General features: G+C 40.9%; 1 protein-coding gene across 4 annotated transcripts in view; it reads right to left on the reverse strand.

The window, feature by feature from the left end:
- Window positions 1–4,357: 4,357 nt before the first annotated feature.
- Window positions 4,358–17,551, reverse strand: part of AKAP10 (A-kinase anchoring protein 10) — a 76,557-nt gene continuing 63,363 nt past the window's right edge. For all 4 annotated transcript variants that reach the window (XM_045824074.1, XM_045824075.1, XM_045824073.1 and 1 more), the window contains exons 13-15: window positions 15,345–15,397; window positions 14,609–14,704; window positions 4,358–5,885 (exon numbers count right to left, since the gene is read on the reverse strand). In XM_045824074.1, the coding sequence (XP_045680030.1) occupies window positions 5,880–5,885; window positions 14,609–14,704; window positions 15,345–15,397 (155 nt within the window). In that variant the 3' untranslated portion in view covers window positions 4,358–5,879. The remainder of the gene's footprint in view (window positions 5,886–14,608; window positions 14,705–15,344; window positions 15,398–17,551) is intronic.

A 17,551-nucleotide genomic window follows, 5' to 3' on the forward strand; every position in this document is an offset into this window, starting at 1 on the left:
CTTTGGTCCTAAAGAGGATTTTATAAATTTGACACCAAAGGCAAGGGAAGCGAAGGCAAAAATAAATAAATGGAACTATACCAAACTAAACAACTTCTGCACAGCAAAAGTAACTGTCCACAAAACAAAAAGATAATTGACCAAATTTGAGAAGATGTTTGCACACAGCAGTAAGGGGTTAGTATCCAAAATATATAAGGAGCTCATGTAACAGCAAACAAACAATCCAATTAAAAAACGGATAGAGGACCCGAACAGACACTTCTCTCAAGAAAATAAACAAATGGCCAACAGATATATAAAAGATAACCAACTTCATTAGCTCTTAGGGAAATGCGAATCAAAATCACAATGAGATGCTACCTCACACCTGTTAGAATGGCTATTATTGACAAGACAATTAACAGGTGTTGGAGAGGTTTTGGAGAAAAAGAACTCTCATTCTCTACTGGTGGGAATGTAGACAGTTTTCCACTATGGAAAAGAGTGTGGCAGTTCCTCAAAAAATTAAGTACAGAGTTACCATCCTTATGACCCAGCAACCTTCTTTTGGGTATGTACCTGAAAACTTTGAAAACATTTATTTGCAAAGATATATGTCCCCCTATGTTCACTGCAGCATTCTTCACGGTGGCCAAGAAATGGTAGTAAGTGTCCTTCAATAGAGGATTGGATAAAAATGTGATTGCATACACACAATGGAATACTACTTAGCCACAAGGATGAAATACTGCCATTTGTGACAACATGGATGGATCTTGAGAATATCATACTAAGCAAAATAAGTCAGACAAAAAGTCAAGAACCGTATGACTTCACTCATGTGAGATATACAACTAAAAGCAACAAATGAAAAAACAAGACAAAAACTCATACACAACAATATGGTGGTTACCAGAGGGAAAGAGGGATGTGTTTAAAGTCACAATCTCCTAAATTTGTCTTGACCCTTTGACATACGCTATAGCTGTCTTCCGTGGAACAAGAGCTGCAGGTCTGCAGGACACTGGGTGGTGAGGAAGAGGGTGGTCTCACTGCCAGCACTGGACTCCTGGATGTGGGCGCTGAAGAAATTCCTTTACAGATCAAATGAAGTAGGGCCTGACACACAGGACATACTTTGCTCTGCTGGTTACCATTATTCTCATTAAAGCAGAACTCAGAAGGAGCCAGGCACCTCAGGTAATGAGCTCAATGGCTGGCTAGGGTCTTTCCAAGGTCAGGATTTTGTATCACATGCAGAGAATTAACTTCATATTAGTTTTATTTCTAGTTCCCAAGAAGTCACATTTCCCAAAACTCTGCCGAGCCCCACAGGGCTGAGATTGATCCTGTGGCCTCCTCTAAGGCTTTATGCTATTCAGAGTGACTTACCCTATCCAGCCTTGGACAACAGGGTGCCTACCCCTTATTGTCAATGAGGTGCTGGACACTTGAGTGCCTACTCTTGCAGTGGGCACATGGAATGGCAAAGCAATGGCCCTCCAGGGCCTCTGGAGGCTCGAGAAAAGGTAAAAGGTCACAGGAGGAACCCCTCCCTAAGGGTCTCCCTATGGGCTTGGAAAAGCCTGGTGACTTCCAGCAGGACTTGGTAAGGAAAGGGTGCTGGATTACAGGCTCAAGAGGTCATCTTGAGTCAAAACCACCAGCACACATTTTTGATAAAACTTCAGACTTCATCTCCTCCTCAGTAGAATGGAAGCTCCAAAGGGCCCAGAGTTCCTTTTATCCCTTCCTGTGTCCCTGAACCAGTGTCTGGCATGTAGTAGGCATAAGTATTTCTGAGTGGGTGAACATTTGCTAAACCAGTTCTGTAATCGGAAGGAACACAGGCTACTCCCTGCCAAACCTAAGGTTTGGGAGGAGCTGGCTGGACTTTGCTGAGCCCACAAAGCTGTCTGGAGGCCCCACGCACTATTCAGCCAGAGCCGCTTCCATGAGGTTACAACACGTGGGATTCTTACTGTGACAGAGGCAAAGGCCAGCTGGGAGTCACTGAGGGCTGAGCCTAGAGGTAAAGTCAGGATAGGGCACTTACTTCTTGGCAAATCCCAGCTCCTTCAAGTTGAACTTAAGCTCACTTTTTAGGGACCCTCCCCGCCTCACCCCACACACAGGCTAGGTCCAGAGGGCCCAGCTGCACAGCCTGTGCTCCCAAGTGCTACTCAGGGTACAACGAAGAAGCAATCATGGGCACCCCAGCAGTGGCTGAGGGGTTGGATGCACTATTGCCCTGAGGCAACGGGCTGGCCTATCCTATGTGAGTTCTGACACCATGACTGTGCCCGAGTAGGAAGCTGGAAGGTAACAGACTGAGCATATGTTGGCATAAAATTACTAAGGCAGAAATACTCACCACCTTGTGTGACAGGCAAGCATATAGGCTTCTGCCTTAACACAAATGCCCTCTGGACCTTTGCTAACAACGGTCCCCCCAGTGCCTTCCATGAAACCCATGGTCCCACACTGCCTAGTCTGGGCCCATCACAGTGCTGCCCAAGTGGAGCTTCCTGTGGGCCCACAGTGATCTCTGTTAACAGGCTTCAGAGAGGGACTCCTGGGGCCTCTGCTGAGTTGTAACTTGGAGGGTTTTGCTGGGACTTACTTTCCCTCAACCAGTGGCTGGTCAGAGACCTTGCCCAGCACAAAGACATGCCCAACACTTACAAACTTTATAGTAATTACTGCCCTCCATCGTTTTAAGTTCACATTAGTTACTCATTAAGGGAAAGGCCCTCTAATTTCTGGGTCTATTACAGGTGCCAGAAGTGGGATGGCGTGTCCTTCAGGAGAGTGGGATGCACGGGAAGGCCCTGTTACAGGAGGCCTGAATGCTAATGGGGACCCTTCTGCAACAGGACAGGGACTGGCCCTTCTCCTGGGCCTCAGTAGCTCCTCCATGTAAAGACAAGGAAATGTCTTTTTATTTCCATTAGTTTAGAATTTCACCTTGAGAGAATATACAAAATGACCAAGGAAGGTTTACTAAAGAAATGTTCTCCAGAATCCTGTGGCACATGGCAAACACAGTAAGCAGACCTAGTCATTAGTAACTGGAGCAGTCTGGTAGTATTTTAATCAAGGGCCTTCTGAGTGCAGATAATATAAACTCACTTTAGACTGAGTTTCAAAAAGCCAAAATTCATTCTAGGGCTACCCAAGGGGCTCATGGTGTCCTCAACAAGGGTGTGTGACTCAGTTCACAAATCAGCTGAGTCCTCAAGCGCCCAAGGCACTGCTTCCTCAGACCAATGCCCTCTCTGCATTTCCATGTCTAACCCTCTGCTTGTGCCTCCAGGTTCCAACTTTGTGAAATGTTGGCTGGTATCCCTCGTGTGCCCTGCAAAATTCTTAAGATGAAGAATTTTCTTGGGCCTGTTTGGATCAGGAGTTCAACCTGGGGTTCAATTAACGGGTACATGGGAAGGGGAGGGTGGGGCCCATGTGAGTCAGGCAGGTACCCTGACTGTCATGAAAGAGAGGCCAGCCACTTAGGTGCTTATTAGCTACCAGTACTTAAACAGCTGCACGTGTAATTTTCTACAATTCAGAGTGACCTCCCCTCCAAATTCCTGTTTAATCAAAGTTCCAGCACAATAAATTACTCACATTCCATAAACCTCTACTGAAAATTGCAGCCAAATAGAAACAGAAAACACTGCTTCCTGTTTCATTGCTCTTTGCTGGACTTGGCTCTCATTTGTGCTTTACTTTCATTAAATCTTATAGGAGTGACAGACATACATTGACTTACAAAAGGTACCATTTTCCCACTAACATTTTGTCTAACAACTTGTGTTGATCTCAACAACATAATAGGGATGGACAGTCAGCCAACTAATTCCTTGAACCTAAAAGCATCCCGTCAGGGAGTCATAATTTGTGGGCACACTGCACAGAGCTTGGAACACGGGGTGATCCATGTTAGGTGAGTCCAATTCCAATGGAAAATAAGTACAAGGATCTACTTTAGATCAAATATTACATCTAGCTGGTATTTCAGGACACATTCTGCTTCTATGTCCCATAGCAGGAGGGTATGAAAAAACTGAGTCTCAAGCTTGCTGTTCTTCTTCTTAGAAGAACCCTACAACTACTGATATCTCTAGCTCAAAAGCACAAAATGTATACAAAGAAATGACTAAATAATACCTTAACTGAAAGCACTAATTTAAATAGCCTAGAGCTTCACAGAAATTGTTATTCCAAAGCATGCAGAGACAGAGACAGCAAGGGTCACTCGAAACCACATTTTATACTCCTCATAACACCTCAGGTCTACACCATATGCTCCAAACACAAGGCTGAGTCCAGCAGTGGCTTATGTTCTGGGTCTTTTGTAAAGCAAATGGAAATGTTTGGAAGAATTAACACATTTTAATAGAAGAGCTATAAATGCCCTGAAAGCAGAAAAGTTGACACAATTTTAAATATAATTCATATATATATATTTAAAATCAAACACAATTAAATAGAGTATGATTTAAGTACATTAATACTTCAGCTTTAGAAGAATAACAGAGGTGGTACATAGTACCAAAAACTTACACACAGCCTTTTTGCTTCTTCTGTGGATGAAACAGTGTGCCTCTCTCTACACAGTCAAATATTGCAAAGGAATAAATTCTCTATTCATTCGAGACTTCCCCAAGGACAGAGGTGACTAATAATTAAATATATGTATATATTTTTTGCAAAGTCTGAGCATAAAGCAGTGACACCTAAGACAACATTCTTTCCCCTCCAACAGCCACATATGGTGTGGAAGTGTTGGCCTCACCCAGCCAGTGGAGCATGTCTGCTGTGGGGCACCCTGCTGACTGAGGCGCAGTCCAGACCCGAAGCCGACCGAGCCTGAGTGCAATGGGCAGACTCTCCCTCTTCTGAAGACAGACAGGAAAAAGACCATAACTGCATACTTCCCAGCTCAGAGCAAAGAAAGGGGAGGCAGTCAAAACTGACTGCTTTTCCTCCCCTCAACCTCTGCCTGTTCCCCTTCCTCACACAATTTGGGAATAAACATTTTGTCCCAGGCCCCACAGCAGGGACAATGGAGTGATCATTATTATTTACTCCTTTCCACATGTATCCTGAAGGGAAAGTTACGTAAACTGAGCACAGAATTCCAGAGGAGCAAGTCCTAATGCTCAAAATCAAGCCGATGCACCCTATGGTTACCAGGGGAAGACTGGCTTTAAGTACATGGCATCTCAGGAGCAGTTAAGATGTGAGAATTGTATACTGCCAGCAAAAGGAAGGACCATGTCACTGAGACCTGACCTGTGACATTATAAATTTCTTCCAAATCAATGCCTCTGTGAAGGCAGCCTATACAATGATCTTCCGCCCCAATGCATGGAAGGAAACATCTGCTGGCACCGCACTGCCACTCGGAGCCACCTGGCTCTCAGAGGGGCTCACTCCCATTCATTTCAAGAGGCCAAAGCAAAGCCCCTTGGGTACCTGCTTTATGGTGCTGTTAAGGACTGGTTATCACTACGGGATGTGCATCAAATACCAGTGCTATGCTTGTGTGCCTGCCACAGTATGTGGTCCCTGTCTGTTCTAGTGACTAAAACTCTCCTGTAAGTGGGTTATTGCCATTGGAAAACTACCAATCTTCTATAATGTAAACAATACCACTTTGTCTCTTTATGACTGTCACTTGTGATCATGATGTGCAGCAAATATGTCTACATGTCACTCTGTTTATGGTGGAAGTCTAGGATTGTCTGCCATTCTTTCTTGGGAACAACAGTTGATAAATCAGAGAAAAGAAATACAGTGCTTTGTTTTCACTGGCTGTGTTAAGAATCCAACCAAAGGAAAAACATTCTCTTATTTTTCAAAAGCAGATTTCCTTTATCTCAGGTATTGAGTCATAGCTGAAAAAAAGAAAAAGAAAAAGTTAAGGTACATTTCTATACCAGTTATACACGATGTTACAGATTAAAGAAGGGAACCAACACTGTGTAAATGTTTACTATATGCCAGCACTGACAACAATGTGTAAAGTAAAATACCACTATTATCTTTATTTACAAATGTGTGAATGGAAGCTTCAAGAGGTCAAGCAACTCACCCCAAGGTTACATATGAAGGACTGGCACCCAATGATGCTTTAATCTCTCTATTTTTGCAATATATATTAGAGCAAAATATCCACTTTCATTTTTTTAATCTTTACCCAAGGATGTATTTTTTTTCATCACTCTTACAGAGAGAAGGGAGAGAGAAAGAGAGAAACATCGATTGATTGCTTCCCATGCACATCCCAACTGGGGATCAAACCCACAACCTTTCAGTTTACAGGACATCACTCCAACCAACTGAGCCACCTGACCAGGGCAAAATATCTGCTTTTTGATAGAATATTGCTGCTTCTTGGAATTAACCCAACAGCACACTCAAAACAGGGGGCACAGACTTACATACACATTCATTAAAGTATTGTTTGTAACAGGGAAAAAGTACAAAGCAACCTAAATGACCATCCACAGGGGACTCACTAAATAAAAAAAGAGCCATGATATGAAAGAGTCAAATGCCTTAGGAAGAAAAAAAGACCAAGCTTGTAGACAGTCCCTGTTTACTCACAGCACTGGGGAGGAAACATCACAGATGAGTTGGTCTTTCTTATTTGTGAGATGGGACATATACACATGGAACAGTTCAGTAATGCTGGCAGGCAGTTTACATTAAATGCCAAGTACAGTCTATAGGCAAAAGTGGAGTAGGAGATTCAAAGCAGAGAGGTATAGAATAAAGAGGCTGATCATTCCTTTATGGATGTAGGACTTCTCACACTCATAAAATCATAGTATGAGAATTAGAAGGGGGTCTTAGGAGATTTTCTTCTCCAATTTCTCTGATCTATTGATGAGAAAACAAGAGACTGGAGAAGGAAAATAACTTGTAAGGGGTCACACATATTGACTGAAAATGGACTAAATGAATTCTGCTAGCCTAATGCTTTTTCCATACTAGTAAACGACTGGGCCCTCAAGGACATGCCAGACAAACATCCATCCTGGCCAGCCAAAGAGAAGGCCTGGCAAGATTTAAAAAAACACAAAATATTGCAAAATATATCTGTATATCCCAAAGTGAAAAGCACAAGGTAATAAAATCTGAACATACACCTCAAACAAAAAGGCTAATTTTAAACACCTGCTTTCCAACATGGTTTCTAAAAAAACACTTCATATTCTCAAACATTTGACCATCAACATGATATGGGGGATCACAAATAAACCTTGCACTTCTTAAAACACCTTTAACTTGCCCTTTGCTATTTTAGGTTTGACCCAATAAAGCTAAATATAGGCAAAATTATCACCCTTACATAGAAAAGAAAACCAAGTCTGCAAAACTGAACAAGAGCTTTAGTAAGAATCAGTTCGGTAAAAAGATCAAAATTAAACCAAGCTTAGTATATCAACTATAATTGAAAAATATAAAATTAAAAAAAAATTAAACCAAGCTCTGGTAACAACAGGTCTTCAAGTGAAAAGCTGGCTAGAATGTTAACAAGAAAAGGGTCATATTGGACCTAAATCTAAATTCAAGTCTTTGAAACTACTGAGGGTTATATTATATAGGGTGCTATTTGAGCATATTTAACTCTGATTCCTAAGCGTTGGCTAATGTAAATGACTGAGGAATTTAATGACTTCAAAAAAACAAGAACAGAAATTCTCCTATCACATTAAGTCTTTGTGAATCAATTCAAGTTAGAGAAAGTAAGCCTGTTGAAGGAACTGGGAATGTTTGGCTTGAAGAAAACTCTGGGACGGGATTAAGTAGCTGCCTTTAATTTTCTAACCACTATTTGTGTGGCTCTTGTGGGTAAAACTAGAAGTAGAGGGTGAAGCTCTAGACAGAGTATTATTAGCTTGTGTCAAGTCAGACACTCCTAACAACTGTAGCTATTGAACTCCAGGTAAGGGTGGTGATCTCATCACGCTCATTCTGTCGTAAAATGGCATTATCAATAAACCCACAAATTCACACAAATGAAAAACCTGAAAGAAGAGGGATATTGGATGAATGGAAGTCACTTAGAAGATGCATGAAATGAAACCTCAATCCCAGAGTGAAGTGGAAAAAGCTACAAAGCACCCTGCTTGCCAATGCAGAGCCCCAGAACCTGGGAATTGTTGTCACCAGTACCTGTGGAAAAGGGACTAGTGGGAACAAATGTAAGAATTTCTTAAATGCCCATCTTTAGAAATGAACAATCTGCAGTTACTGTTCTGCAGCTCTGATCAGCGAGGTGACTGCACAGCCTGAAAACCAGCCCAAGCAGAAGAATCTGAGAATGCTTCTCTAAGCAGTTTAAAAATAGGGTCTTTGGGCTAAGATACATGAGGTGTGATCAAGGACAAGGGTGCTACTAAAATGAAAAGAGGGGATTAAGGAGGGGTCCATATAATGACTCCAGAGACTTCACTAGCTTTCTTTCCCCTTGGCTCCTAGAACATTGGTAGCCTAGTCTTTATCTGCCAGGCAGAATAAGGAGCAAGATATAAAAGAGACTGGTAAAGTTTTCTCTGGAGAATATAATATGATCAGGCCAAAAAGAAAGAACTCAGTTTCCTAAAGAAACCTGGCTAGTTTGTTTCACTTTTTAAGAAACTGCCAATGGTGTAGCTGTAGCATTTTGCATTCCCACTAGTAATGTATTAGAGTTCAATTGCTTTACATCCTTGCAAACACATGGTACTGTCAGTCCTTTTAATTTTAGTCATTCTGTTTGTATGCAGCTGTGTACCACTGTGCTCCTGGTTAATGACTACTGATGTTGAACTCTCTGCATATGAATATTTGCCATGTGTCTATCTTCTTTATGTAATGTCTGTTCATATTTTCTGACCATTTAAAAACCATCGGATTACTGTTCTTAATGAGTTTGAGCTCTTTATATATTCTGGATACAACTCCTTTATCAGAAAGATGATCTGCAGATATCTTCTCCCACTTCATAATTTCCCTTTTCATTTTCTTCACAATGTCTTTTGATGAGCAATTTTTATTTTTGATAAAATTCAGTTTATCAATTTTTTTTTTTGTCTCGTGCTTTGTGTGAACTAAGATATCTTTGCCAAGACTTCCAGGCAAGATGGAGTAGGTAAACGCAGTACTTGCCTGCTCCAACAATCACAACAAAATGACAACTAAACTACACAAAACCATCATTTGGAATGGCCATACTGAATGGAAGCCATACTACTAAGGAATTGAATAAAGTCAAACTGAGACTGGCAGGAGGGGTGAAGATGCAAAACTGGCTGGTCCCACACTGACATGTGGCAGGTAAATGCAGGGGGGAGTTATCTTGGTTGCTGAGGTCCCCCAGAGGAGCAGGGGATCCAAGCCCCACACCAGGCTACCCAGCCCAGGGTTCCAGAACCAGGAAGAGAAGTCCCCATTACATCTGGCTGTAAAAACCAGCAGGAAATCAGAAGGAGGGAATCAGAGGGCTCTGGATTTCCGGGCAATTCCTCTAAAAAATCCCACCTGCAGACTTAGTCCAACTCACTCCCTCTAAGCTCAAGCACTGGGGCAGCAGCCGAAAAAGCACCAGGACATACGAGGAGGCACTGAATGGCATCAGGGCAAGAACTGGAGGAACAGCTTTCTCACAGACAAAAGTGCTGGCAAAGGCCACTGTTCCTTTGATAAGCCCTGCCCCCAGAGCCAGCAGGTGGGTGCTATATCTCAGAGTCCATCAACCTGGCTTACACTGTTCTCTCAGCCATGGTTATCATCTGAGGCCCTACCCCACCCAACTTAGGGGCCCAGCTATCTACAAAAGCTTTTCTTTATGAATGGCCTTTCTTGGCTCATGTTTCAGATTTTCCTAAAATCTCTCAAACAAGAGGCATCTGACTTTAGTGAGCCCCATACAATTTCACTAAGTGGCCCCAGGCCCAGCACTAGCAGCAGCTGGCCTTGGCTCACAGCTTAGACTCGCCAAAGCACCTCCAAGCCCAGTTAAGTAGCAGCCACCTGCAGATCACTTTGTAGCTCATGCCAGGTGGTCCGGGACAGAACACAGGTAGTGTCTGACCTTGGCTTGCACCTCCCAGGAGGCCCCAGAGCCAGTGCAGCCAGTGGACAGCTTCAGGTCACATCAAAGCATCACCACCCAACCACCTCCACAAGCAACACACTCAAGCACAGACTGAGCAGACATCAGAGCCCTGCTGAAGGAAATTTTGCTCTGCAGAGGTAACCCTCCATGATGGTCAGTGGTCTCAAGCAGTCTTTATAGCTTAACGGCCTGGGGGTAAATCCTGCCCATTGATATGCCTACTGCAGTCATGGATCAAATGCAAGAGGAGAGTATACCCAGCCCACACAGGGTGAGGGTGAACCTCAAGTGCTCAGCTTAGGTGAATAGGGAGGCTGTGCCACTGGACTCCAGAGAAAACCTACTTTACTATGCTACTCTACCAAGCCAGGGAGATATAGCAGCTCTACTAATACATAGAAATGTATTTGGGAGGCTGCCAAAATTAAGAGAGAAATAAACATGTTCTAAATGAAACAACAGAAGAAAAAACTCCATAAAAAGAACAAAATGGAGATAAGCAGTCTACTAGAGCCAGAGTTCAAACATGGTTGTAAGGATGCTTAATGAACTTAGTGAGAATCTCAATAGCCTAAAACAGTTACAATCAGAAATGAAGGATACACTAACTGAAATGAAGAATAATTTACAGGGAATCAACAGTAGAATAGATGAAGTCAAGAATCAAATCAGTGATCTGGAATATAAGAAAGCCAAAATGCCCAATTAGAATAGGAAAGAGAAAAAGACTGCAAAGAGAGAGAGGGAGGGAGGGGGAGGGAGAGAGATAGGGAGGGACGGGGAGGGAGGGAGAGAGAGAACAGTGTAAGGAACTAAGGAACTTCTGGAACAATTGAAAGCATATCAACATTTGCATCATAGGGGTGCCAGAAAAAGGAAAGTGAGCAAGAAATTGAAAACCTATTTGAAAAAAAGAGGCCCACACCACGACACATCATTATTAAAATGGCAAAGGTTAAAGACAGAATCTTTATTTTATTTATTTTTAGTGAGAGGGGAAAGGAGGGAAAGAGGGAGAGAAACATCAATGTGTGAGAGATACATAGATCAGATGCCTCTCCCACACCCCCACCTGGGGACCTGGCCTGCAACCCAGGCATGTGCCCTGACCAGGAGTCAAGCCAGTGACCTTTTGATTTACAGGTCGGTGCCCAAACCATTCAGCCACACCAAGCAAGGCAAAGAGAGAATCTTAAAAGCAGCAAGAGAAAAGCAGTTGGTTACCTGCAAGGGAGCTCCCCTAAGACTGTCAGCTGATTTCTCAACAGAAACTTTGCATGCCAGAAGCGATCAGCCAGAAATATTCAAAGTGATGAAACACAAGGACCTGCAACCAAGATTACTCTACCCAGTAAAACTATCATGTAGAAATGAAGGACAGATAAAGAGCTTTCTGGACAAGAAAAAGCTAAAAGAGTTCACCACCACCAAACCAGTATTATATGAAATGTTAAAGGGTCTTCTTTATGAAGGAAAAAAAAAGATTAAAAATATGTACAATAAAATGGCAATAAATACATATCTATTGACAGCTGCATCTAAACAATAAAATAAACAAACAAGCAAAAAAGGAACAGACTCACAGATAGAGAACTTCTTGACAGTTGCCAGATGGGAGACAGGGTGGGAGGATGGATAAAAAAAGTGAAGGGATTAAGAAGTACAAATTGGTTGTTACAGGATACCCATGGGCATGTACAGTACAGTCAGGGAATAGTTAATAATATTCTAATAGCTATGTACAGTGTCAGTTGGGTGCAAGATTTATAGGGATGAGCAGTTAGCAAGTTATTTCATGTCTAATCACTGATGTGTACATCTGTAACTAATAATGTATATCAACTATAATTGAAAAAATGACAGAAAATAAAAAAATAAATAAAAAATAATAAAGTTAAAGTGAATTTAAAATGTTGGGCAGGATGAGGTCTGAGGGAATCACCAGGGTGGGGCCAAAAATGTGAGCCAGGTTGATGGAATCTCATCGGATATGGTGCCTACCTGCTGGCTATGTGCAGGGAGGGCTCATCAGAGCAGCAGTGGCCTCTGCCAGCACTTCTGTCTGGGAGAAAGCTGACCCATAGCTCTCACTCTGATGCTGGACAACTCAGTTCTTCCCCATATGCCTCTAGTGCCTTTTAAGCTGCTGTCCCCCACCCCCAATTCCCCTGCCGCTGGAGCTCAGAGGGAGTGAGTCTCATGTGTGTGCCCTTTAAGAGGAACTGCCTGCGACTACACAAGTTTCCATCTCACTCAGCCTCAAGCCAGAAGTTATTGGGACTTCTCTTCCTATCTCTGGAATCCTGGGCTGTGGGGCTTGGTGTGAAGCTGGCAATGCTCCCTCCTCAGGGGACATCTGCAGCTAAGATACCCCTCCTGATTTTTACCCACCATATGTGGTATAGGACCAGTTTGTTACATGTTCACCCCTCCTACCAGTCTTGATGTGGCTTTTTCTTCAATTCCCTACTTGTAGGACTTCCATTCAGTTTGATTTCAGGTGGTTCTGAATGATGATTGTTCTGTAGTTTAGTTTTAATTTTGATGTGGTTGTTGGAGGAGGCGAGTACCATGTTTACCTATGCTGCCATCTTGATCAGATTCCTCTCATTTCCTAGTTTCTTAAAATAGACTGCGACTTTTTTTCTTGTCTAGTGTATCTCATGCTATAAATTTCCCTGTAAGCTTTAGCACTATCCCCAAAATACTATGTTTTATTTTCATTTTAATTCAGTCCAAAATATTTTTCAACTTCCTTTTTGATTTCTTCGTTGGCTAATGAGTTACCTTGGAGGTATGCTGTTTAATTCTGAAATATTTGGGGATTTTCCACATAATCCTTCTGTTATTGATTTCCTGTTTAAGTCCTTTGTGGTCAGAGAACAACCGTATGACTTAAATGCTTTAAATTTATTGAAACTTGTTTTATGGCCCAGAATATTGTATACCTTGGTGAATGTTCCAACTGCACACCAAAAAAATGTATATTCTACTGTTGCTGGATGCATTGTTTTAAAAATGTCATTTAGATCCTTGAGGAACTGATCTTTTTATCATATATAATGTCCTTGTTTGTGCTCGATAACATTCCTTATTTTTTGAAGTTTACTCTGACTTATAGTAATGTTGCTATCTATATTATAGTTTTTACATGATATATCTTTTCCATCCCTTTATTTTTAACCTGTATCTTTATATTTAATGTGTTCCTGATAGTACGAGTTAACCACTAAATGAAGCTGGGGTTAGCAGCCACGACTGCTTGTGTAGCTGAAAATTGGCATCTGACTTAAGTCAGCCCTCTGCATACACGAATTTCCAACTGCCAGTTAGCCCTTAAACAACATGGGTTTAAATTGCATGGATCAACTGAACTTCAGTGAATGGAAAACACTGTGTATACACATGGACCTATGCAGTTCAAATCTGGGCTATTCAGAAGTGAACCACATATAACTGGGTTCTGCTTTATCCAATCTGACAATTTCCATGTTTCAACTAGACTATTTAAATCATTTGTGTTTAATGCAATTGTTAATATGATTTGGTTTAAATCTACCATTTTGCTATTTGACTTTTGTTTGTCCATTGATCCCTTCCTTTCCTCCTTTTATCAGAGTTTTTTTTCCATTTAGTATTTTTTAGAGTTTGTTTTCTCCTGATTATGAGCCATGTTTTTCTGCTTCGTTGCATGCCAGGTAATTTTTGATGGGACATCAAACATTGTATTTTTACAGTCAAGTGCTGAATTTTGTTGTTCATTTAAGGAGGGTTGTCCTTTGTTCTGGCATGCAGTTGTTACCTACAGAGCAGTTTGATTCTTCCCAAAACTGCTTTTATAGCTTGGTTAAGGTGCTTTATTCTAGGGCTACTATAGCTCTAGTAGTAAGGCTTGCCCAGTAGTAAGAACTACGCATGCCTTGTGTTATTACCAGATCTGTTCACACTGGCAAGTAGAAACATGACCTATCCTAACCTCATATTCCAGAAATTATTCAGCCCACTAATTTCCAGTATTCTTTCCCTGGCCATGGACATTTCACCCAACATATGTGCCCAAAACTTGAAGGGACCTCGCTAATCACCTTTGGAGCTCTCTTTCCATGCAGCATCTTTTCTGGGACCCTGTTCTATGACTTTTAGCCACCTTGGCTTGGGCTTCCCTAAACGTCGATTTCTGACTTCTCAATTTGGCAAGACTATGAGCTCTCTTAAGCTTTCCCCTACCTGTTTTGGAAATTGCTTCTCATCAGTGAGCTATGGATCATCTCAATGCTACCCTTGTTTTAATGGATTTCAGCCCTCTACTGCCTGGTAACTGGAAATGGTTATTTCCTTTAGTTTGTCAGTTTTCTAGTTGTTTAGGATGAGAGGGTAATTCCTATAGTAGTTAAGCCTTCAAAGGCAGAAGCATAAACTCTCTTATGTCTTTTTTTTGTTTGTTTTTATATATCTGGAATCCAATTCTTGTCAGTTTTAAACAAGCTATATCAGAACACAAGTCATTCTTACCTTTGTAGACTTCTCTAATGGTTGATCACATTGGGCCTGCTGCATAACATCACTAACAATCATTTTAGCAATCTTCCAAGCTAGCTCTTCTTGAGCCTAAAAGAAGTAATTGAAACTGGTGATAACAGTTGTTCATTAGAAAAATCAACACATATATTACCAGTGCTCTAAAGACAGCTGTATATGCATATCATTTCTACTCACTTAGTTAAGCACGTGGCCATGTATGAAAGAACTCAGGCCACCCTCAGCTAGGAAATATTAACACACTCTTGTTTTCCAAAGTTGGCCACTGGGTACCCAACATCACACAATTTTCATGTTAGATGGTCAAAACAATTTTTTCCCCTCCACTCATCTCTCAATGCATTTAACTGTTCAATAAGGAAGACTTTTTGAATGACAGAAGGGAAACCTTTGATTCTTTAATGATTACTGATTTCTTTAGTAATGTTGAGTTTTTGTTTCTTTAATGATTACTGATGCCTGCTGGTTGAGGTAAACTTGAAGGCATGGTTATTTTTCAGTGGCCAGAATCTCTGGGCTGAAGATACCTCCACTGCCTCCAAAGGTAATTAATAGATGTTAAGAAGGGCTCCCCCTTCTTATATCCTGGATAAGGGAGTAACAATGTGCCAAGCTGCTTCAACATACGACTAAAGAGAAATCTTGAAACCTTAGTTAGACAAGGTGCACTTAAAAACAGCAATCTCTTTACACTAAAAGTAGAATTTACCTCATCAGTATTTCCTTGCACCCATTTCTTCATAGCTTGTGAGAACATGGATCCTAGTAAACAAAGCCAAAGTTGAATGTAGACTTCATGCATAATTTTACATTAAAAATGTTCTTACTTACAAGCTACTTCCAGACATAGACTTTCTTTTTTTTTTTATACCATCTCCTCAAACAGTAAGGAATATTACGATCAATAGAAACTTGAAAAACCTTTGAAAAGCTGTTTCTGATTTCTGGATTTTTCTTTACTTCATAAAAGAAACTATCATCTAGTGGTAGATTTGCGGCAAACTAAAATCAAAAACAAAACCAAGACTTGGATTAAATTTTGGGTAAAAATATAGGAATACCTCAGGAAACATCAATTTACTTGTTATATAATCAAACCTTCCAGAGCAGCTACTTATAAAAGAGCTTCAGGTATAAATTAGGCTATGACATGTTATATAAATCAGCTGGGTAAGAGCAGAGTTTTAAATAGCCATACTCTGTCCAAGCCACAGCACACCTTAACTTCCTAGAAGACACATAAGCCTATCTACAACTGGACTCAGATGCTAAAAAATCACCAAGACAGTAGGTTAACCTCTATTTCCATGAACGAAGTACACAGCTTATCCTTTGATTAATGCAAATAAGCTTCAAGTCCTAACTTTGCCTTAAACCAAGTGGCTGGTAGATTATTTCTTAGGCAAGTTCCTGATTAATTCAAAGACTGGGATAAAACTATACATAGCATTTATGAAAAATACAAAACCTGATCCCTTTCCCTTAATATTTTAAATTTCTAGCTAAAAGTTTGAATACTGGCCTGGTTAAATTTTATGGCCAAGCAGAGTCAACAGAGCCAACATCCTATAGTCTATCTACCTAAAGTCTCAAATGTCCACAGAATTACTCAAAGCTCTCCTCTGTCAGTCATACTTGATGATCTCCTATTTGCTAATACTCTCTCCTTTTCACTTAATACCCACATTTTGCTTCTCCTTTTCTTTAAAAAAAGTTTAATTTTAATTTATTGTTTATGCTATTACAGTTGTCCCAATTTCCTCTGCTTTGGCACCCCCAACCCAGACCCCCCTTCACTCTAACACCATTGTGCATGTCCATGGATCATGCATGCATCTATATCCTTTCACTACTATATTTGCTATGCTGTACTTTACATCCCCATGACTGTTCTGTAGCTACCTATCTGTATCTCTTAATCCCTTCACTTTTTTCACCCACTCCACTACATCTCCCTCCCATCTGGCAGCCATCAAAACACTGTCTGTATCTAAGAATGTTTCTGTTCTGCTTGTTTGCCTATTTTGTTGTTTAGATCCAGCTGTCTATAGATATGTATTTATTGCCATTTTATTGTACATATTTTTAATCTTTTTTTTTCCTTCATAAAGAAGACCCTTTAACATTTCATATAATACTGGTTTGGTGGTGGTGAACTCTTTTAGCTTTTTCTTGTCCAGAAAGCTCTTTATCTGTCCTTCATTTCTACATGATAGTTTTACTGGGTAGAGTAATCTTGGTTGCAGGTCCTTGTGTTTCATCACTTTGAATATTTCTGGCTGATCGCTTCTGGCATGCAAAGTTTCTGTTGAGAAATCAGCTGACAGTCTCAGGGGAGCTCCCTTGCAGGTAACCAACTGCTTTTCTCTTGCTGCTTTTAAGGTACTGTCTTTAACCTTTGGCATTTTAATTATGATGTGCTTTGGTGTGGGCCTCTTTGGGTTCATTTGGGGCTCTCTGTGCTTCTTGGACTTGTATGTCTATTACCTTTATCAAGTCAGGGAAGTTATCCATCATTATTTTTTTCAAATAGGTTTTCAATTTCTTGCTTTCCCTCTTTTTCTGGCACCACCATGATGCAGATGTTGATACACTTGAAGTTGTCCCAGAGGCTCCTTACACTATCCTCCTTTTTTTGGATCTTTTTTCTTCCTGTTGTTCTGACTGGGTGTGCTTTGCTTCTTTATACTCTAAATCACTAATTTGATTTTCAGCTTCCTCCCTGTAAATTATTCTTCATTTCAGTTAGTGTATCCCTCATCTGATTGGTTATTTTTTATGGTTTCCATGCCTTTTTTTATGCTGTTGAAGTTCTCATGAAGTTCACTGAGCATCTTAATTACCAGTGTTTTGAGTTCTCCATCTAGTAGATTATCTTCATTTTGTTTAGCTCTTCTGGAGTTTTGTTCTGTTCTT

Source organism: Phyllostomus hastatus, unplaced genomic scaffold (genome assembly GCF_019186645.2).
Source record: "Phyllostomus hastatus isolate PE091 unplaced genomic scaffold, TTU_PhHast_1.1 phas_scaffold_55, whole genome shotgun sequence".
NCBI classification, from domain to species: Eukaryota; Metazoa; Chordata; class Mammalia; order Chiroptera; family Phyllostomidae; genus Phyllostomus; species Phyllostomus hastatus.